Here is a 23,173-nt window from a genome sequence, read left to right as displayed (position 1 = left end):
TCACTCCATTGCTCTGCCGTCTCCGGCTGCGCGTGCGCAGGCCGAGCGGCGGCTGTGATTGGCCAGGTTTGCTGGCGCGCCCGTCCGGCGTGGGCTATCTGGCCTTGTGTTGTGGGGATTCCGGGCTCCTCAAACCTTCGCGGGGTGCCTTGAGGCCCAGGGCCAGCCGGGCTGTTTTTGTCCGCAGGCCTGGGGCCAGCGACGAATGCTCTTTTTTGTTGGCCGCCAGCCAGATGGAAGAGCCTCCTGGGAAAACCCTCAGCTGTGAAGAGAAGGAAAAGGTGCCGGGGATGCGGGAAGGGTTGACTCCGATTTTGACCCCCATCCCAGGATTTTAGGCTTGTCTTTGCTTCCTTCGACCGTCCAAGGGCGGCAGTGACCTCTAACCTGCACTTTTCTCTGGATTGAGGGGACACAGGAAGTGAAACTGTGGGAGAGCGCCGTGCTCCCTTGGTGGCGTTTAAAGAACAAATTTTCTTTACAGCAGAAGTGCAAAAGTACAAAATGTAAAACTGTAGATAAAGCTAAGGTCCTCTTTGACATCTTCCCCACTCCACCCTGCACACTGTCAGTTTTGGCTTTTCCCATCCCACCCGTTAAGTAAATCTCTCAACTATCTGGACTTCAGATATTTTTATGTGCAAATCGGACGGGTGGTGGAGGTGTGGAGGGGCGTGTTTGTATTCTCTAATCACCAAAGAGTAATTATATATTTTGGGGGAAGGTGAATGTTCATAAATGGTATGATCTAGATGGTTCTGCAACTTCCGTTTTGCTTCTCCGTGTTTAAAGTCCACGTTAGTTCCTCTTTGCTCCTGCTTCTGCTCAGTCGCTTCTGTCGTGTCCGACTCTTTGCGACCCCCTGGACTGTAGCCCTCGAGTCTCCTCTGTCCATGGAAATTTTCTGGCAATAATACTGGAGTAGGTTGCCATGCCCTCCTTCAGGAGATCTTCCCAACGGAGGGATGGAACCTGAGTCATGTTTACTTACCTTTTTTAAAATTATTTTTTAAATTCTGTATAGTATCCTACAAATGGAAGTGGCATCTTTTCTGTATATGTTTCTCTGCTGAGAGCCTTTTGTTTGCAGGTTTTGATTCTACGACAGTGCTGCTCAGACTGTCCTTATACATGCCACCTTGTGCTTGTTCCAGCAGACGTTGTGGTTTTTACAAAATATTTATTTATTTGGAGGCCCCCCTCTTAGTTGTGGCACATGGGATCTTCTATCTTCCTTGGGGCATGTGGGATCTAGTTACCTGACCCGGGATGGAACCCAGCCGGATGCATCGGGATGGCAAAGTCTTAGCCACTGAGCCACCAGGGAACTGACTGGTGTTGTTAACTTGAAGGTATCTTGCACTGGCTCTTCCAAGCATGGTGCTAAAACTCTTCATTCACCGTAACTCATCAGTCCTCTCATCCCAGCCTGCCTTGCAGTGGTGGTGGAAAAGTTCACTTACAAATCAACAAGGTAATTCTCAGATGTTGATAAGGGTGGTGATAAGCTGTAAGAAGAGGTTACGAGCACAGATCCTACAGCCAGACTGCATGGTTTGAGTCATGCTGGTTTTAAATTGTGTGGTCTTGGACAAATTGCTTTCCCTCTGATCTTTCCAAAACTAGCTCTTTGCTCCATCAGGCCGGAGCTCATGTGGTATTCCTCAGAAATGCCTCCCTGGCCACTGTCTCTAAAGTAGTCCATTCTCCTGTATCCCGGACACCTCCCATCACTCTGTTTATCTAGGTATTGATTACCACATGAAGTCATCTTATCTGTTTGTTTCCTTACTTACTATGTGTATCCCTCACTGTATGTAAGCTGCCTAGAGCAGTGGCCTTGACCCCTCTGTTGATGTAGCACCTGGAACTATAACTGACATAGTGGGCATCAGTTAGTGTTCTTGGTACTGGAGATGCCTGGATGAATAACTGACTCATAAGTTGAATGATTGTCTGAGGATGATAGCCCCTGCTACCTTCAAGGATCTCCCAGTGAGGTAGGAGGAAACAGAGAAGTAGACAGTCTGTATAGTAAGTACTGTGATAAAGCAAGCACAGAGGAGAGGTGGAATCCTAACTTGGATTTGGAGGAGGACTTAGTTTAGAAACTTGCCTAGAAGTTTCTCTCAGGGAAATGAAAATCTAAGCTGAGGTTTGAGGAATCAGTAGGAATTAGCAAAGTAAGTTGGGGAGAGTTGCTCCAGGTGATAAGAACAAGTTATGCAGAGATGCATTAGAGAACTTGATGTCTTGTGAGAACTGAAAGGAGAGTGAAGCAGTGCTGCTTCCTCCCCACCTCCAGCTGAGAGACCTGCTGACCTCTGCACCCTGGTGTCTAACAGGCCCTGCATCCCTTCTCTCTAATGCCTTCTTTCCACCTGCTCAGTTTTGTTTGGTATTTTTCCTCTTCCAGTTGAAAGAAAAATTAGCATTCCTGAAAAGGGAATACACCAAGACATTGGCCCGCCTTCAAGTAAGTAAAATCACATTCTCTCAAATTGCTGTTAATGCCACAAAGTATATAAAGACAGCTCTTTATTTAAGCTATTAACAAAAATTTATTTCTTTTTCATAAAGTTGTTTTTTTGAGCTGCTTTTGTTTTCTCTAGCGTGCCCAAAGAGCCGAGAAGTTTAAAAATTCTATTAGGAGAACAGTGGAAGAACAAGATTCCTCACTCCAGCAGGAAGTTTCAACACAGCTAACCCACACAGGTAAAGCTAGCCCATTCTCTTATGCTTTCTTGATTACTCATTTCCCACGTAAATCTGCCTGTGGTTCTTTTTTTAAATATATATATTTGGCTCGACTTGGCTGCGTCGAGTCTTAGTTGTGGCATGCGGGATTTTCGTTGGGGCACGCAGGCTTAGTTGTCCCCTGTCGTGGGGGATCTTAGTTCCCTGACCAGGGAGCGAACCCCCATCCTCTGCCTTGGAAGGCAGGTTCTTAACCACTGGGCCACCAGGGAAATCCCCTGGCTGTGGTTCTTTTTCTCACAATCAGAAGATAAGGAGTAACAGTAGACTCTTTAAAGTCTACAATTCATTGCTTCTTTATATAACTATCATCAAGATTGTGTAACCATCATCACTGTCTTAATTCTAGAACATTTTCACCACCTCAAAGAGAAACCCTGTATCCATCCTACCTTTAACCCCTGGACAACTACTAATCTGCTTTTTGTCTCTGTGGATTTTCCTATTCTGGACACTTCATATAGATGGAACCATACAATACGTGGCCTTTTGTGACTGTCTTCTTTCATTTGGCATAATGTTTTTAACCTTTATTTATCCATCTATACATTCATCTAAGCGTGCATCAGTACTCCACTCCTTTTGCAACTGAATAATATTTCATTCCCCTTCATGGATCACAGCCTTGTCATGGTGAAGGGGCTTGTGTAACTCAGTGAAGCTCTGAGCCATAATATAATATGATATGATATAATTTGTATATTTATTCATTAGTTAATGAACCCTTGGGTTATTTCTACTTTTTTGGCTGTTATAAATCTTGGCTTATATGCTGCTATGAAGATTCATGTACAAGTTGTCTCTGTGGACATATATTTTCAGTCCTCTCCATATGTACCTAGGAGTGAAATTTCTGGGTCATATGATAATTCTGTGTTTAATTTTGAGGAACCACCCAACTGTTTTCTACAGTAACTTCACCATTTTACTTTCCTACCACAATGCACAAGAATTTCAATCTCTCCACATCCTTGTTAATACTTGTGATTTTCTATTTTTAAAATTATAACTGTTCTGATAGATATGAAGTGGTATCTAATTGTGGTTTTGATTTGCATTTCCTAGTGACTAATGATATTGAACATCTTTTCGTGTGTTTGTATATCTTCTTTGGAGAAATATCTGTTTTTATTAGGTTATTTGTCTTTTTATTGATGAGTTGTAAGTGTTCTTCATGTATTCTAGCTATTGGACCCTTATCAGACACATGATTTGTAAATATTTCCTCTCATTCTGTGAGCAAGAAACTATACTTTATTTGGATTGCTTATTTAGTTGCTCTTTTTCTCTATTTTAACTTTTAGAAATTATATTTATTGCTTAAATATGGAAAGATGGTCTTTTTAGTTAAGTGTTTATATGTGCAAAAAGATGAAAGTCTGGCTGAAAATACTTTAATAAAAAACAATGGTCATTTCTCATATTAAAAGTCAGCTAATTTATAATCATAAAATCAGAAGCTAATGAAATAGAAAAGTGGTATGAAAATTACTTGAGCCCAAAAGGGGGCATGAAGTAAAAAATCAGGTAAGAGATGGGGGAAATGGGGATATGTTGGTCAAAGAGTCAAGAGTTACAATTATGCAGAATGAAAAAGTCCTAGAGAGGTAATGTATGGCGTGGTGACAGTAGTTAATAATACTATATTATATACTTGAAATTTGCTAAGAGAACCGACCTTAAGTCTTCTCATCACACACAAAAAAATCATAGCTATATGAAGTGATGGATATGTTAGCTTGATTGTGCCACCGTTTCACAATGTATACATATATCAAAACATCACTTTAACTATGTGCAATGTTTACCTTTCAGTTGTAGTTCAGTAAAGTTTGAAAGAAGAAAAAACTAAGAAAAGACGATTACAATAAAGAATAATCTTTTTTTAATATTTACAATTTATTTGGCTGCACCGGGTCTTAGTTGCAGCATGTGGGATCTTTAATTGCAGCATATGGGATCTAGTTTGCTGACCAGGGATGAAACCTGGGCCACCTCCATTGGGAGCACAGACTCTTAGCCACTGGACCACCAGGGAAGTCCCAAGAATAGATAATTGTTTAGTTTGAAAATCATTTTTCCAGCACAATTCCATTTTTGTTACATTTACTTAATATTAGTATAGTTCGTAAGATTATTAAAAACTTACTTTGATCTGCCTAAATGATATACCATTGACTCTCTTTTAAATGAATGTTTAGTAATATTTATATGTAATATTTAGAAATAAATATGGGGTAGTTTTTGTTTCATTTTAAAAATATTAACTATATAATTTTTCTTCTTCAGAACCTAAAAATATAGTATCTCCTCGTGACACGTTGCAAATCAATATCCATGTTGATGAAGAAACTGGAGAAAAGACACCCAGCTCACTTGACATTGAACCTGGGTCGTTTAGCTCTGGACGCGTCTCAGTGGAAGGATCACGCATACAAGGATCAGATTATAATCAGGAACATTTTCCTTTCAGGGTCAATGGCCCTGATGCTAAGAAAAGGCAGAGTAAGCTGCTGGGGAGAAGAAAGAAAGAGGAGAGAACATGTATTTCACAGGAGAGAGAATCTGTCTCTGACACTGATTCACTCATACTCTCTGGAAAAAGACTAAAGGAACAGGAAGAAATCAATAGAGAGAATCCTAGAATACCTGTAACTGAACTAAGAACTTACCCCCTTTCAAGTCCTAAGTCTGCCATTCCAAATTCTCCAGCACCAGTTACAGAAACTAATGTAGGGAGTGTATTAATTCTACCAAGCACCAAACCACAGAGAGATGTTGATGCCCTCCTTAGAGGAAATGATTTCCCCAAGGTGACTACTCTTCCTCTGCCTACGCTATCAGACAGCAGTAGTGGTCAGCGCCTTGAACACAAGCATCCTAAAAGTAACTGCAAACTTACTACTCACAGCTTAAGAAACATTAGCTCTGCTTCACCTGTAAACTTAGAGGTAGAGAAGAAAAAAATGACTGTCTCTACAGATAACCCAGAGGTAAACAAAGCTGGACGTACAAGTAGCCAGGCAGCTAGAAGTCCTAACTTAGAGGCAGATAATTCACATTTTATAAATGAACTCACTTGTGATAACTTAGTGGAAAATGAAAACCGAAACTTAAAAGAACAAAATCACACAGAGATGTCTCTTAAATCTCCCAGTGATGCTCTTGGTGGTAGAAATGAAAGTCTTCTGGAGAAAGAAGTTCTAAGTCAGTCTAAGAATCTTAGCCTGGAAGTAATTTCTCCTGTTTCTACAGAAGATCAGATACATTCTTGCACGGTGCTTGAAGGTCTTCTCTTTCCTGCAGAGTATTACGTTAGGACAACACGGCGCATGTCAAGTTGCCAGAGGAAAGTAGCACTGGATGCCGTAATTCAGAGTCATTTAGGTGTCAGAAAAAAAGGCTGTAAAAATAAGAGGACGGAATCTGCTAAAAAATTAAACGTTTCCAACGAAAAAACTAAGCAAAGTGAAATTAAGGTGTCTGGCACACAGGCAGAACAACCAAGTTCAAGAAGTCCTCAGAAACTTCTCTCATTAACTGAAGTCAGCTCTTCCACTGGCTCCACAGAAGATGACTTTTCTAGGAAGACAGTTACCAAGCCATCAGGTAGAAAATGCAGAGGAAAAAGAAAGTCAGCGTGCACCTCTCCGTTAGATCACCATGAACTACTTTTGCCAACTTCTGGTACATCAGGTGTTAATAAGTCCAAGAAAGAAATTGCCTTGCACAAAGATCAGAATGAAAAGGCAGTTATTCACAGTAAGAAGAGAGTTAAAGGTAAATCGAGATGTGGTTGGTGGTGGTGGCTGGTGAGGGTGGTAGCTAACACTATATGCGCATCACTTTCTAAATGTTATATAGATACTAACTCACTGAATCATCACGCCGACTGTACATGAGGCAGAATCTGTTTTTTTATTACTTATATCTCTGGCAGTACATGGAATCTTTTTTAGTTGCAGCATGTGGGATCTAGTTCCTTGACCAGGGGTTGAAACCAGGCACCCTGCATTGGGAGTGCAGAGTTTTAGCCACTAGACCACTAGAGAAGTTCCAAGAATATATTTTTATCCTCACTTTACAGATGAGGAATCGAAGGCCAGGTGATCAAAGTGTCTTTAAAGCCACAGGGTCAAGATTCACATCTGGCTGCATGGTGTCAGAGTTCACAAATATGGTTGAAAAAGGTGACACTGAGAGGGAAAATGTATTGGATGTTTACCTAAAATTAGTGTTTATTCAACTACAATACAGTCTTTTGTCCATGGGGAGAAACGACTAATACAGGGAAGTATATTTGAAATGAAGTCCATGTCAGAGTAAGAATCCACTGACAAACTCCCTTAGAGAATGACTGTAATAAAATGCAACACGTCTGAGCTACTTTGGGAGGTAAACTATCTAATAGTGTCTCTGAGGTTCATGGGACACAAGATTTTGGAGGATATCAAGTGACAAGTTATAACTTAAACTTCTTTATTCATTTACTCGGGAGTTGTACCTGATAAACTGAGCACAAAATCTAGATAATTCACTCCAGTTCTGTGTGAGAGCTCAGCAGACTTTCTATAAAGGGCCAAATAGAAAATGCAGTCTCTGTGCTCAGTCACAGCTATTCAAGTGTAATGTGGAAGTAACCATACACAATGTGTAAATGTGACTGTGTCTCAATAAAACTTTGTTTACAAAAACAGGCAGCCAGCTGCTCTGTACCATTGGACAGGCTTTGACTTATGAGCCACAATTTATTAATTAATTTAAATAAAAATAATAATCATGGGGACTCCACTGGTGGTCCGTTAGCTAAGACTCCATATTCCCTGGTCAGGGAACTAGATCCCACATGTAAACTTAAAAGAGTTCACATGCTGCACCTAAGACCCAGTGCAGCCAAACAAATAAATTTAAAATATTTTTAAAAAATAATAATCATGACTTTTTTAATCATCATTTTTTATGCCAACAAGAAAGGAATTGGAAAGCAGGACAATCTAGTAATAAGCTTGAAATGTTGTTTTGTATACTTTGAAATAATCTGCTGTGATTTCAGTAACCTACAGGTACATACAAAATTTTTTTTTCTTGAGGTGACCTTCATATAACATAGTTAACCATTTTAAGTTAAGTGAACAATTCAGTGGCATTTAGTTACATTCACAGTGTTTTATCACCATGACCCCTATGTAGTTCCAGAACATTTTCATCATCCCAAAGGGAAACCCCATACCTGTTAAGCAGTTTCTCCCCATTTTCTTGACAGTCCTTGGCAACTACTAATCTGTATTCTGTCTCTGTGGATTTACTTATTTTGGGTATTTTATGTTAATGGAAGTATGTAAGATGTGACCTTTCGTGTCTGGCTGCTTTCCCTTACTTAGCTAGTTTTCGAGATTCATCCACATTGTAGCACATATCAGCATTTCATTCATTTTCATGGCTGAGTAATATTCCATTGTATACATGTAGCACAGCTCTCATCCATTTATAAGGTATTGGATGTAGCTACATTTTGAATGATACAGAATTCCTGTTGCTTGAAGTCTAATAAATTAATCTTTGTTTGAAAAGGGGACTGTGTTTTCTTCAGTGAGAAGAGCCAGCATGTTGTAGACTGTACTCTGATAGCCTGTTGGAATGACAGTTGTGGATCAGAAGGGACTTTAGAGATTCTTAACCCAGCTCCCTCAGAAGGGACAAGGGGAAATAAAGTGAATTTGACTTGCCCAGGATAACATAGCGAACCAGTGGCAGAGCTGGCACCAGACTGGTCCCAGCCAGCGCTGTCAGCACCACATGGGGATTGGTCCTGCGGAGGGAGAGGGAGAGCTGCTCATTATGCACTAGCCTATGTCTGATTGTTGAACTGTCCACAGAAGTTTTAGAGCCCTGGGTGGGAAAACACTGCATGACATTCGGGTTTAGAAACTCGCTCTCTGGTGGGAATTGGTGAGGATCTGTTTTTGTTGTTGCTTTCTGTTTTAGGGAAGGAAGGTCATTGTCAAAGAGAAGGCTCCCTTTCTTGCAGTGATTACGCTTATTTCTCTTCGGAAGATGATGCTTTCAGTGCTCCATTTCATAGGAGCGAAATGCTGAGTTTAAAGCATCTGTCGTCTTTTCTCAAAATCACAGACTTTCAGTTACCTGACGAAGACTTTGGGTCTCTTAAGCTTGAAAAACTGAAGTCCTGCTCAGAAAAGCTGATGGAGCCTTCTGGATCAAAAGTACATGGAGAGGGGCATCTTAAAGGGGAAAGTTATATTGTTGTGGAGGAGCCAAGCCCTAAACAAAGCAATATAGAAAAGGAGGACGTGGAAGAGGAACTAATTATTCTACCAGGAAAGGCACATTCTAAAATGCAAAGCCAAAGAAGCCAGCCTCGGAGAAAGGACCTTTCTTCATCCATTTTACTTTTCACTCCTTTGAATACTGTTGCCTCTGATGATAATGACAGACTGACGGCAGACCTGTGCTCACCTGCTTTCCCCATATTAGGCGCTACTCCAGCTTTTGGCTCCCAAGCCCACAGAGAAAAGGTCTCTGCAGAGGTGGTCGGACAAACCTGCTCTCCACCCCATCTTTCTCACTTCAAAGCCACAGTCAGCTTGGCTAGCAGTCGTAAACAATGCGACAGCTGGAGCAGCCCCCCGAAATTAGATAGCGGCCAGCATGTGGCCGGAAGAGCAGGACATCCTTCCTGTGACCCTGGCTCTGGTCCCCAAGCAACAACTCTGCCCACCGAGTCTTTGACCTACGAAGCAAGTCAGCTCCAGGAATCACCGAGACATTCCGCTGAGCAGGTACAGACTGCATTCTTCATGAAGTTTTCTCTGAAGGAATGAAGTGTCTTAGTGAACATGGACTCAGTTCCTCAGTGTTTTAAAATGTTTTACCATGTTTCTTTGATATGACTTTGCTGTAAATATTAAGTTCATTCTGGGGAAATTAGGATTAATTAAAATATGTGTATTTTTAAGGGATGCTGTTCTCTTTGTTATTCATGAAGCAGTTGCGTTTGGAGCTTTGCTGCTTTTACAGAAAATAAAACATAGGAAATAGTTTGAAGAATGAGTGATACAGACAGGTACCATATATAATGTATATATTAATGATGTGGTTTTTGTCTCCACAGACTGAAATAGCAGAGGTTCCTGCTTGGGATAGCTTAAACCCAGGCACCCTACAGCTGGTTTCAAAGTTAAAGGTCAGAAGACTTATCTCTTGTGTCTTACATGCAAAAAATGCAATGAACTGGTTGGAAAATTCAGAAAAATTTGATCCTTGATAAAATAAATTGAGAAAATCATTTAAATTCTCTTTTGCAATGTTTACCTGTTATATATATTCTGAGATCTTCTGAAGAAGTTTTTATGTCAAGCTATTGCCAAGAAAAACTGAAGCTAGGGAGCTCAACTTTGTATCTATGTTTAAATCAGGCATTTTGACAGAGAGGGTTTATTCATGACTCTCCTACCCAAATAATATAGTATTTCTAGAAGAATCACTTACTTTATAAGAAAATGGGTAACAGTTCTTGATTATAACATAGTGAATGGTTAATATTCATAGGCTGTGTGATATATATGGTTCTGAGAAACATAAATAATATTCTGGTAAATCCTGTGAAGTGAATTGGACCCGTGTCCTGGTAAACTTTTTATACTTGAAATAGGATGGTACAGAGCAGGGGTCTTCAGTCTTACTACTGTTAACATTTGGGGCTGGATTATTCTCTGTTGCTGGGGACAGGCCTGTGCACTGTATGGCATTTAGCAACAGCCGTGGTCTCTACTCGTCACACCCCCTCCCCAGATGACAGCAGTGTCTCCAGATATTGCTAACTGTCCCCCCTGGGGAGGGTTGCAAAATCACCACCCCTAATTGAGAACAACTGGTGTAGCCAAAAGAGATTTAAATCCACATAAACTGTTTCTCCAGATCACTGGCTATGTGACCTGGCACAAATTGTTTAGCCTCTGAGTCCCAGGTTCCTTTTCTGTAAAAGATACACTTATATTGTTTTGAAGCTATTCTTAAATCGATTTTAATAACAGTTTCTTAAAGGAATCAGCCATTTGATTCATTTTCAAATTTGTAGGTAAAAAGTCACTTATTCTCATAGTTTTTTGGTCTGTGTGTGTGCAGTTACGCCTCTCTCTTCTCACTCCCCATTTCTAAAAGTTTCTTTTTTTTTTTTTAATTTATTTACTGTATTTTTGACTGTGCTGGGTCTTTGTTGCTATGCACAGGCTTTTCTATAGTTGCACTGAGCAGGGGCTACTCTCTAGTTGCGGGGCGTGGGCTCTCATTGTAGTGACTTTTCTTATTGTGGAGCCTGGGCTGTAGGGTTCATGGGCTTAGTTGACCTGCAGCATGTGGGATCTTCCCGGACCAGGGATCAAACTGGTGTCCCTTGCATTGCAAGATGGATTCTTAACCAATGGACCACCAGGGAAGCCCTCTGAACGCATTTTTTACCTTCATCAAACTTAAGAGGTTTGTCCATTCTGTAAGTCTTCACGAAAACCTAGTTTTTTGCTGTGTTGATTGTTAATTTAGTTTTTGGTTTCCTCTTTCATTTTTTTCCCTGTTTTTATTGTTAGTAAGTCCTTCTGTTTTTCATTGTGCTTATTTCATTGTTCTTTTACTAACTTCTTGAGCTGCTTGCTTTATTTTTATCTGTATGAATTTTTTATAAATATTAATACCTTTATAATTATAGGACTTTTTTTAAGTACTGCTTTGGGCACCACATTCTGCATCTTCATTTAGAAATAGTATGTTGTTTCAGTTTTATTCTGTCTTTAACCTATGGGTGTTTCATGAGAATGTTTCATTTCCAGAGGTTCTTAAGGAACTAACATTTCAATTAGTTCTTATGGTCTTAGGGTCTGTTGTGATGGTTAAATCTGAATCTGTTCCAGTCTGGAGCTACCCGTTGTAAAATCTCTCACTGTGAGTGTGTATGGGCAATTTTTGTAGTTACATAAGACCCACAAGTCTCTTTTGACCTGCATGAAAGTTTAATTACATTCAGTTGGTATTTCATCTAATCCTTGTAATCCATCACTTTTCATGTTTATTCTGCCCCCAGGAACCCCTTTAACGTTGTTGTTGTTGCTATTCTGTGTCAGAATCCTTCAGGTTCTTGTTCTGTGGATGTGAGTGCCACGTGGTGGGAAATAGCTGGTTTCAAAGAGCCGTGTATCGTAACTGCTTGTGAATACGTCGTTTCTCTTTGGAAACCTCTGGATGCTTGGCAGTGGGAAAAAATTTATTCCTGGCACTTCACAGAGGTAAATCAGAATCTTATAGCTGAAAGAGATCTTTGCAATCATTTGCATGAAAATACAGATGGGCAGCTTACCAAAAATAGAGGGTCTGTGACTATGCGAGACAGAGCAGAGAAATGATGTTTTTTCCCCCCAGTATTTAATTATGAAAATTTCCAAATATATGGGAAAGTGATATAGGGAGCACCCATGTGCCCAGCATTTAGATTCTAGAGTTAATACCATGCTTTATCATATGTTTATCCAGAGGTGGATTTTTACGTTGTACCTGCTGGAGAATCTTGAAATTTCCTGTCTATGCTGACTTCTAAACTTGGTGATACCTCTCATCAAAATGTTATTTCTTTTTTTTTTCTAGCTGTAGTTTCTTCTGTCCTTGTCTACCTTTGTATGTATTTTTCATGGTTGCAGTCTGAGTATGCTTAAAATTGTTAAGCTTGCCTTTTCTTGCTATATAAATATGTTTGCTTATTTCTACATATTCTTCCTACTTATTTGTTTATTTTGAATTTTATTTTTCCAGCTTTATTGAGGTATAATTGACAAATGTAATATATTTAAAGTGCATAGTGTGATGATTTGATGTACATACACACTGTGAAAGGGTTTCCATAATCAAGTTAATCAGCATATCACCTCACAGTTTCCCTTTTTCCTTGGTGAGAATGCTTAAGATCGACTGTCTTAGCAAATTTCATTCTTGTTCTCCAGTAGACCCACAGCTGGTAGCAGTGTGTTTGGCAGAGTGCTGCTCATAAATATTTGTTCAGTGCATAAGCTTGTCTTAAATGGTTGCATGTTGTTCCATTCGTCCACATACCAGAATTTAATTATTCTCCCATCGCTAGAAGCATTTATTATGTTAAATAAATGCCACAGTAAACACTATCACGCACATAGCTTATTTGAGTTTACATCTTATAAAAAGAGGATGTTTGCTGAACTTTTTCACAGTTCCTCAAGTGTTTGAAACTAGGTACAGTGACATTAGAAAGAAATGTGACAAATTTTGGAAAGTTTAGATTAATTAAAAATGAAATAACCAAATATAATTTTGGGCTACTTTGTTTTATTTAGGTTCCGGTATTACAGATAGTTGTAGTGCCTGATGTTTGCAATCTTGTGTGTGTGGCTTTGGGAAATTTGGAAATCAGAGAAATCAGGTAAATAATTCTCAAGGCGTGGTTTTTTTTTCTTTACCTGGATCTTTGTCATCCTGTTTTGAGTTTAAATTATAACCTAGACTTGAGTCTTGAAAGAATCTAAATTTAGGTCCAAAGAGAGATTCATTTTGAAAAAAAAGCTATCAATAGAGTGACATCCCTGACTAAAATTTCCTTTTAAAGTTTGAGCCCAGTCTTCTCATATTAAAGGCTTGCTCCTGACTGCTCTGCATTTTTCCTTATATTTGTTTAGGGCACTCTTTTGTTCTCCCGATGGTAAAAGTGAAAAGCAAGTGCTCCTGAGTTCTGGAAATATCAAAGCTGTGCTTGGCCTGGCAAAGAGGAGGCTCGTCAGTAGCAGTGGGACTCTTTGTGATCAGCAAGTCGAAATTACGACATTTGGCGAAGATGGAGGGTAAGAAAAGCGTTGGTTGATTTTACTGTTAGATCAAAAATGATTTCATCACAGGGCTTCAGAGGAAGTTGAATCAGTAGCATCTTGTTTTCTCTGCCGTATGTGTAGCCCAACAGGGTCTGCCTCTGTCCTGGGCTGTCACAGAGCAGTGTCGGGAGGCGGAGCCGGCCGTGGCAGGGAAGAGGGCGGTGGAGCCGAGAGGCCCAGCAAGCATACAAACATGCATTTCTAACTCTGAACTCTTTCTCAGCCTCTGGACCTGCATGCCTGTTTGTTAGATATCTCATGGATACCTCAAATTGAACATGCTAAAAACAGAACTCAGAGCATCTAATATGTTTGTCGTATACTCATTACACTTTATTGGATTTATCTCTTTCCTAATAACAGAGGGCATGAACCTTGTTTGTCTTCTTTATCCATGACCTGTTGCAGTAAAATTGTTCATTTACTAAGTCATGTCCAACTCTTTGTGACTGCATGGACTGCGTTGAAATAAAACAGGCAAGAAATAAATAATCATTTGGCTTAAATTAGGAAAATGTTAGTGGAGATGGGGAGAAAGAGTGGATTTGAGAGAGATGAGATAATAAAGTCATTAGGACTGGGTGCTTGAGTAAATAGAGAGGAAAGAGATAAGGATAAAGTCCAAGTTTCAGGGTTGCTCACCTGGGTAGGTGGTGGAACAGTTAGTTGAGATAGCAGTGCTGAAAGAAACAGGTTTAAAGAGAGAGCTGGTAAGTTTAATTTTGGATATGATGAATCTGAGGTGCCTACAATATATCCAGGTAGATAATATGAAAGTATATGTTCACTGTAGAATGTTTAGAATACACGTTTTCTGGGTGAATTTTTTTTTTGTCGTTAGGTTAGTGTCTATTATGCATTGTTCAATAACATGCAGAAGGCTGCTTAGAAACTGCTTTGGTAGAAAAGGTTTGATTTTTAATACTGTTTTTAATGCAGAAGCAAAGAAAAACAGCTTTTGATGCCCCCTGAAGAGACCATACTAACTTTTGCCGAGGTTCAAGGAATGCAGGAAGCTCTGCTTGGTACCACTATAATGAACAACATTGTTATTTGGTAAGCTTCCCCTTGAGAGCCCTATTTTTCTCATCTGTAGTATAAGGATATACCTCTTAATTTCACAGGGTTATTAAGATTAAATAAGAAGCTCTGTAAATATGATTGTGTAATTATTTGGTTACTGTCAGATGCTATATACTTATCTTAACGAGAACATCATATTAATTCAAATAGTCCAAGCAAACTACTTTAAGTGAAATTTTATTGTTGTCAAAAATGTACTCTTTCTGGTTAATGGCTGAGTAGCTTTCTGAGATTAACTCTTCTGCTTCAAATACCTATGAATTCTGTGCAAAAGATAGAAAAGAACTATCTGAAAGCACTAAAGAGGGAGAAAAAAATATATACTGGAGGAAGCTCAGTACGTGGAGGAAGGAAATGTCACTGGGCAAGTTTCCTATTCGAAGGTGAGGCACACGTGGTTACAGGAAACCTTCTGTCCTGCTGCCTTAAAGGACCAAAGGATAGAAATCAAGGAGACTGCAGCAGCTAGAAAGCAAGAAAAAAAAATCCCAAAAAATAGACAGCCAGAGAAGGAGCCCTGAACTCTGGTTAAATGTCTGGCTGACCTTTAAACTCCACACATGCATTGTTCAGTAATATGTAGAAGGGCTGCTTAGAAACTGCTTTGGTAGAAAAGGCTTGATTTTTAATACTGTTTTTAATGCAGAAGCAAAGAAAAGGTAAAGCAAAGAGAACTGAACTGGGTTTTCAGCATTTAGAATTTGAGTTTAGCCAATTTAACTGTTGACTAGAGTTAAAAACAAAATCAGTATTCTTCAGAGGAGCAGAATGCAGAGTTTATATGATGTGTCATTGTGTCTAGAATACAGTCCAAAATTACTGGATGTCTAAAACTTGTTTGATTAGATGATTCAAATGAACAAATTTGTGATAGGGAAATGACAGTTGAAGAGTCCCCAGCCACCTCTTTCCTGACCACAGGGGAGAGCCACACCAGGCCTTTTCACTTGCAAGGTTAATTTGTGGTAGGAGAAGAGGTTGATTTTTTTTCTCAGAAGACTCTCCATTAATTATTCCCTTGAGGCCAGAATGGGTCTTGGTGAGAGAAAGTTATGAGTGTCATTCCTACAAGCCTGTTCTGCATTGTTCAACCCTGACCCTCTAGGAATAAACTAGGCAAGTGTGGCCCCTGAAAGAAACTTTGTCCCCTCCCCACCAGAGAGCCTCTGGAGTTTGACCCTGACCTAATCTACCAGGTTTCCACTTCTGGCACTTGCCTCAGGGTTTCCGCACATAGGTCTTATTTCAGACAATGTTCTTTGTAAACTTTGTCTTTTCTGTTCTTTCTGCTATTTCTGTAGTCTGCTTTTCATTGTTTGACTCCTGAACTATTAGTATAATCTAGTGATTAGTCTCAATACTCAACCTCCAGATTATATGTTATACTATCACTTTATAAATACTCATGCGCCCATCCCTCCTCCCCCCCTCCAAATAAAACCTTCAGCGGGGTCCATGTTTGCTTTCTCCACCTTCCATTTCCCTAATGTTTCATTACAAAAGTTCTTTCCCAGCTGTTGCCTACTCTTTCCCTTTTTTCATTACATCCTTCAGTTTCCGTCTTTTTCTAATAATAGCCTTTTGGCATTTTGTAGATAAGGGGTCACAGTGGAATTCGAGGCAGGGAAGGGACTATTCTTAGAGCTTCTAAGTATCAGTTTAAGTTCTACATTTAAGGGGGAATATTCAGCCCCACAGTTGCCTTAAGTTCTGTTGCAACGCCTCAGTGCTTCCCTGGTGGTCCAGTGGTTAAGACTCTGGGATTCCATTGCAGGAGGTGTGGGTTCTATCTCTGATTGGGGGAACTAAGATCCCACATGCCACGTGGCACGGCCGAAAAACTGAGGGTTTCTCATAAGTGGAGTCATGTGGTAGAACAGGTAATCAGTGTCACATATCCTCAATAGAACTAAGGAGTGGTTCCAACAAACTTTTTTTTCTTTTATATTCACCCTCTTCTGTCTTCCTTTTTCCATTTTTTATTCCATCTCAGTCTTCCCGTCTCTCTCTGTTATCTTAGTCTAGCTCTAGTATTAACATATTATAGAGAGATAATTATAAGTCTATTTTAGGTGTAGTTTCTCTCCTAACCAAATTTGGTTTCCTGACCATTGACTTACATGGAAAATTTAGACATAACAAGAAGCGTGATAAAATCGTAATGATATAGCTATGCCATGTGCCTAATTTCAGTAGAAATGAAATGAGATCCTGGAAAACTTTTCTCCTGGAATTTGAAAAGATTCATCCCTGATGGCATAGCAGGTTCAGTCTAAAGCTAAACTATCAAATTACACTATTGGCAAAGTTAAACCGTAGTTCGGTTTTTAGCTAAATCAGTGGCTAATCAAAACCAAGGTCCTGTGTCCCTTAGTTTTTCCCTTGGTCACCTCCCAAAGGATGCTGTGATACATAAGAGAATATTATGTGAAAACCAGTTTGTTGGAAGAATGATACGAGCTTATTTATTTTTGGTGTCGAAGGAACTTAAAAACTGGTCAGCTCCTAAAAAAGATGCACATCGATGATTCCTACCAAGCTTCAGTCTGTCACAAAGCTTACTCTGAAATGGTAAGTCATGACCTGCTGGGACCACTTCGTGTCGAGTCTGTGTGTTACTGTGGGTCTCACTGAATGAGGGTGATAACTTAGTAAGTCATAATTACTAGGCCTTCTCTCTGGTGCCTGTTTTTTTCAAAACTGGATAGCACTGCTTGCTCTTTCTTGAAATTTATGAGTGCGTGTTAGTGATGGTACAATATGACTGGGTAAAATTTCTGACTGTATGACTTAAGGGCAAACCTTGATTTCTAGGCTGTACCTAGAAATGATATGCTGATTTTCAGATTTGGCTCCCAACCGCATTGCCATAAATGATTTGTGATGTGAATGCATCCCCTTAGGAAGGGTGATTAAAGTGTCCTAGACACGTTTTTCTCTCAGGCTTCAGCATTCCTATATAGAAACAAACACAGCTTCTTAGGCGCTGTGTTAGTAGACTTGGCTTACAGTCTGGTTTTAACATCTGAACAGGCTGAAGGTACTTGTCCAGGAGTCAGAGGTAACTGCCTGAGTAACAGGGATTGCTGAGCCGGCTCAGCGCTGAGCGGAGACTGACTTGCCCAGCGCAGTGGCAGCCCTGCGTTCACCAGCACCCGCAGGCTCTGAACACGAAGGGGGCATCTCTCCCTAGGCCAGCGACTTCTGTGGAAATGAACTCAGCAGTTGTGTGATCTTAGATAACCTATCACATCATCTTGGGGCTAACTTTCTTTATTCTAAAATAAGAGGGTTAAGTTCATCTCTGGAATGATTAAGTACACTACTAAGCATTTAAATAATTTTACATTTTTGTTATTACATTGATACCTATTTGATATTAAAACATTTAATGCAGAAATGTGTGATATAGGAAGTAAAATGTCACCATGAAGCCAACCTCCAGAAATAATAGTCAATAGTTCAGTATAGGAATGGGCAAACTTTTTCTGTGACGGGCCAGATAGTAAATATTTTCCGTTTTGCAGGCCATGTGGTCTCTGTCACAACTCTTCTACCACTACAGCCCCAGATCAGCCAGAGGTAACATATAAACAAATCATGTGACTCTGTGCCAATAAAACTTTTTGGACAATAAAGCTTTCTGAAACTTGAGTTTCATATATAATTTTCATGTGACACAAAATGTTCTTCCTTTTTTCTAACTATTTCAAAATGCAGAAACCACTCTTAGCTTATGAACCATATGAAGATAAGCATTGAGCCGGATTTGACCTGTAGGCCAGTTTGCCAACCCCTAGTTAAGTATATAACATTTCACATTTTTTGACTTTCAGTTGTTTTTTTAACAACCAACAAATTATAATGGTAATTAATTTCCTTATAAGAATTCAGTCATTACAGAAATGTATGAATTAGAAATGAATGTTACTAATCCTAAGATGGCTCAGTAATTAATTTTTCACATTTTACCCCTGAAATAATTACTTTCAACAATATACATGTGTGTTTATACATATGTGTGACATATATATTTTCATACACAAATATGTTATTATTAGAACATGTGTAATTTTAAAGTCGTGGGAGGTCTGTAACACATTTTCCCACAGAAACAACCATAGGTGATGGTGCCTTTTTTGGATCATTTTTAGTCTATAAATAAACAGGCTATTGCAAACTGGCCTGAAAAGCCTGTCACCACTGAAAAGATTGTTTTTATGGGAAAATGTGTTCCAAATTTTCAAAAACCAATTTAGAGGTGAACGTTTCTGGTTTGAGGACTCCCTCCAGGTGTTTCTGTGTCCTCTTTTCTTAACGCCAGCATTTCCCCAAGTGGATGGCATGGATGTCAGTAGGCTCTAAAGTTGAGGAAGCCGATAAGTCAGCTCGATTCACACCTGCAAAGACTGTCTGTAAAGTCGTGGGGAGCCCTGTGCCGGAGAAGCCCAAAGTCCAGCTCCGTGGTCCCCTCAGAGGTTCTGCCTGAAAAAGAGTGATCCAGGGATTAAACCCTCGAGACTTAAGAGTCTGTTGGCCGTTCCTATGATTCTGTAGTTTTGTCTCTGCCAATGCTTTCTTTTCCCCCCACATACTCTTGATGATTTATTTGGTCATTAATTTTTCTCCTACATCAGGGCCTCCTGTTTGTTGTTCTGAGCCACCCTTGCGCCAAAGAGAACGAGTTATTGGGAAGCCCTGTGTTTCAGCTGATTGTGATTAACCCAAAGACAGCCCTGAGTATGGGTGTGATGCTCTACTGCCTTCCTCACGGGCAAGCTGGAAGGCAAGTGTGTGATTGCCGTTCAATGAGTGTGACATTGTGAGAAACATCTGTACAAATATAGAAACCAAATATTTTTCTGTGACTGATGTGAATGGAAACAAATACTACAGATCATGGTAAAGAATACTAAGAAGTAGGTTGAAGTGTGAAGTTTACTAGATCTGAGTCAAACTTCAGATTCCCTATGATTGCCCACCAGTATGGCACCAGATAGGTATTTTATGTATAGTCAAGCCTTGTTTTTCCCCACACCAATTAATATTGGTGTAATTATATTCAGAGTAATTAATATTCTCTGCAAGAAACTTATCATTTATGTTCTTTCCATGAAAGATAAATTAAGGAAGTTTTAAATGCACTTAAGAAGATCTCTTAGACTCCCCTGGTGGTACAGTGGATAGGAATCCACCTGCCCATACAGAAGACCCCAAGTTCAATCTGGGACAATTCCACATGCTGTGGGGCAGTGAAGCCTTGCTGCCACTACTGAGCCCACTGCCTAGAGCCTGTGCTCTGCAACAAGCAAAGCCCCGCAATAAGAAACTCACACACCACTCACTATTGAGTAGCCCCTGCTTGCCGCAACTGGAGAAAGCCTGCGTGTAGCAACAGAAAGACCCAGTGCAGCCAAAAATAAAGAAATAATTTAAAAAAAAAAAAAGAAGATATATGTACTTTGAAATACTGACTGTACCTCCGTCATGTAGGCAGTTGACATTTATCTTTTGATAAATATTTTATCTGTTGATTGATGAGATCTGTTTACCAATGCCACAGTTACTGGCATCCCAACAGTTTCCTGAGCTATCTAAAGCTTGAAGTAGTGCTAGTATTCTTAGGTGAACCAAGCAACATTGAAGGTATCATTTCTAAATACTGCTTTTATTAATGTTTGAAAATAGACCTAGTATAGGTCTATTAGACCTAATAGACCAGGATCACAAAGTTTAACTTTAATAACGCACAAGGGTAAGCAACCTTGATGGTTACAACATGTATTTCTCCTTCTTTGGGTCTTGTCCTAAGCTTGCTAGGTGATGCATGTTCTAAGAGTCCGTCTTCTTGTGTGTGTAGCCAGCTGTGGCATTTCTGCAAGTGTTCTTAGCACAACAAGAACCTCAGAACTCATCTATAATATGTGCTTGCATAAAACTTGTTTTCTTGAATATAAAGAAAGCATAGTCATTGGTCCAGTAATTGAAGTCACATGGAACAACTAGGTCAAGCATTTCTTTTGTCCCTTTTCAAACCTATTTAGCAAATCTTGAAAGCCTATTTGGTGCCAGTCCTGTAGGAAGCACTACTGTTCCTAATCTCATGGAAGTTAGAAAATCATGAGCTCAGGTGTTTGAGCACAAGCCACCGTTCTCCTTGTTTGCTTGGCCCCATAGTAAATCCTTCTCTGCTCAAAAAAGAAAAGAAAAACAAATTTTTTTGCTGTTTGGTGGACATAATGCCAGGAGGCTTGCACTGTTTGGGATGGAAGGGCACTTTAATTGGCAATGGAGGACTGGGGAGAGACTGTCAAGGAAAACGTTATGGATTTTCAAAAGATGAGCTACGAGACAGCTACACAAAGTTGAGTGCAAAAAAAAAAAGTTGGGTGTGAGCCAGGGATAAAATACATCATCTGGTCCACTCAGAATATTCACTTAGACTTGACTGTGTACCAGGCCCTCTACAAGGCACTGGTGATGTGGCAGTGAGGAATAATTAATTTTTATTAAGGATTTCTTAAATCACTGTGGATGATGACTGCAGCCATGAAATTAAAAGGCGCTTACTCCTTGGAAGAAAAGCTATGATAAACCTAGACAGCATATTAAAAAGCAGAGACATTACTTTGCCGACAAAGGTCTATCTAGTCAAAGCTGTGGTTTTTCCAGTACTCATGTAAGAGTTGGACCATAAAGAAGGCTGAGTGCCACAGAACTGATGCTTTCAAACTGTGGTACTAGAGAAGACTCTTGAGAGTCCCTTGGACTGCAATGAGATCAAACCAGTCAATCCTAAAGGAAATCAGTCCTGAATATTCATTGGAAGGACTGATGCTGAAGCTGAAGCTCCAATACTTTGGCCTCCTGAGGCAAAGAGCTGACTCATTAGAAAAGAACTTGATGCTGGGAGAGACTGAGGGCAGGAGGAGAAGGGGACAAAAGAGGACAAGATGGTTGGATGGCATCACCAACTCAATGAACGTGAGTTTGAGCAAGCTCCAGGAGATGGTGAAGGACTGGGAAACCTGGCGTGCTGCAGTCCATGGGGTGTCAAAGAGTCGGACACAACTGAGCGACTGAACAACAAAGCATTTCTTATGTGTTAGGTACTGCACTAAGCTTCTTATATCAACTGTTTTATTAAACTTCAAAGCAGTCCTATGAAGTAGATACTCATATCATCTATCTCTATTTTACTGATGAAGTTAAATAACTTGCCAGGGTCACACATCTCCTACTTTGTTGGAATTCAAACCCCAGTACCATCCCTGATGGTCTAGTGGTTAGAATTTGGCACTCTTTCAAACCCTGGTAGCTGACTGCAGAGCCCCGACATAAAAAAGACAACCAGATTTGTTTCATGATGTTTACATTTTCTGTGGGACAGACAGCCCCCAAATATGGAAACAAGAGAATCTCACATTCATATTCTCACAGATACAGAAGCAAACAATCTCACATTGCTGTGAAGGTAAAAAGAAGGTGCTGCAGTAGACAGGGAGCAGAGTGTGTGTGTGTGTGCACGCTCAGATTGCTGAATAGGTGTGACTTTTCTATGCGGATGACAGGCCTGAACAATGACCAAAATCCAGCCAGGCTATGCCCTGGGGTTAGACCTGTCAAAGAGAGGGACAAGCAAAAGCAAAGACACCAAGGTGAGGCCAAGCTCGGCTGGTTTGACGAGTGGGAAGCAGGCCACAGTGAGCTGGTGTGAGGAGATACAAAGGTGCATCAAAGAGACAGGCAGCGCCTCTAGTGATCATAGCCAGCAGTCCTAGGATTGCACGCTGACACATTCGTGTTCCCACATGTCTTTGTTCTTGTTGCTTTAGAGACCATGGTTTTGGCCTGTTTTTGTTTTGATGGTTTTTGTTTGTTTGTTTTTGGTATGTAATTTGAATTGTCACTTCTCTGCTTGCTGCTAGGTTCCTGGAAGGCGACGTGAAAGACCACTTCGCAGCAGCAGTATTGACTTCTGGAACCATTGCCGTTTGGGACTTACTCCTGGGTCACTGCACTGCTCTCCTTCCCCCTGTCTCTGGCCAGAATTGGTCTTTTGTTAAATGGTCAGGTACAGATTCTCATTTGTTGGCTGGACAAAAAGATGGAAATATATTTGTATACCGCTACTAAAAAGTTAGGGTAACCTGGAAAACACAGTGTTCTGGGTATTTTTGGTCTCTTAGTACTCTTTGGAGTGGCTACTTTAAAGGAGCAACTATTTGAAAGGGTTTTAAAACACTTACTTATCTGTGTTCATTCTGACAGTGTTCTGATGGTGGGGGCACTACTGATCTTGAAAGCGCATTTGTACTTACTTTGGGAGAGAGGGTGTATAAGTGGATTTTTGTGATTCCTCCCATTTGCACATTTCCTTTTAAAGGTATATGTACATAAAGCTTGAAATGTTAATAAATATTTATTTTGATACA

The 23,173-nt window shown here is 40.0% G+C and overlaps 1 protein-coding gene across 2 annotated transcripts; it reads left to right on the top strand.

Annotated features, from left to right (window-relative positions):
- Nucleotides 1-70: 70 nt before the first annotated feature.
- Nucleotides 71-23,173, top strand: PALB2 (partner and localizer of BRCA2). 2 transcript variants are annotated; one of them, XM_061153011.1, is made up of 13 exons: nucleotides 71-281; nucleotides 2,417-2,476; nucleotides 2,613-2,715; nucleotides 5,047-6,537; nucleotides 8,743-9,557; nucleotides 9,890-9,961; nucleotides 11,892-12,053; nucleotides 13,128-13,213; nucleotides 13,467-13,628; nucleotides 14,595-14,711; nucleotides 17,222-17,309; nucleotides 19,376-19,524; nucleotides 22,667-23,173. In XM_061153011.1, the coding sequence occupies exons 1-13, from the start codon at nucleotides 234-236 to the stop codon at nucleotides 22,872-22,874; spliced, it is 3,561 nt and encodes a 1,186-aa protein (XP_061008994.1). In that variant the 5' UTR covers nucleotides 71-233; the 3' UTR covers nucleotides 22,875-23,173. The 2 variants fall into 2 exon arrangements, with proteins under 2 accessions (XP_061008994.1, XP_061008995.1); XM_061153012.1 differs by lacking the exon at nucleotides 11,892-12,053.

Source organism: Dama dama, chromosome 10 (assembly GCF_033118175.1).
Source record: "Dama dama isolate Ldn47 chromosome 10, ASM3311817v1, whole genome shotgun sequence".
Taxonomy (NCBI): Eukaryota; Metazoa; Chordata; class Mammalia; order Artiodactyla; family Cervidae; genus Dama; species Dama dama.
Note: the sequence above shows the minus strand (reverse complement) of the source record. Positions and strands in the feature narration are given on the sequence as shown.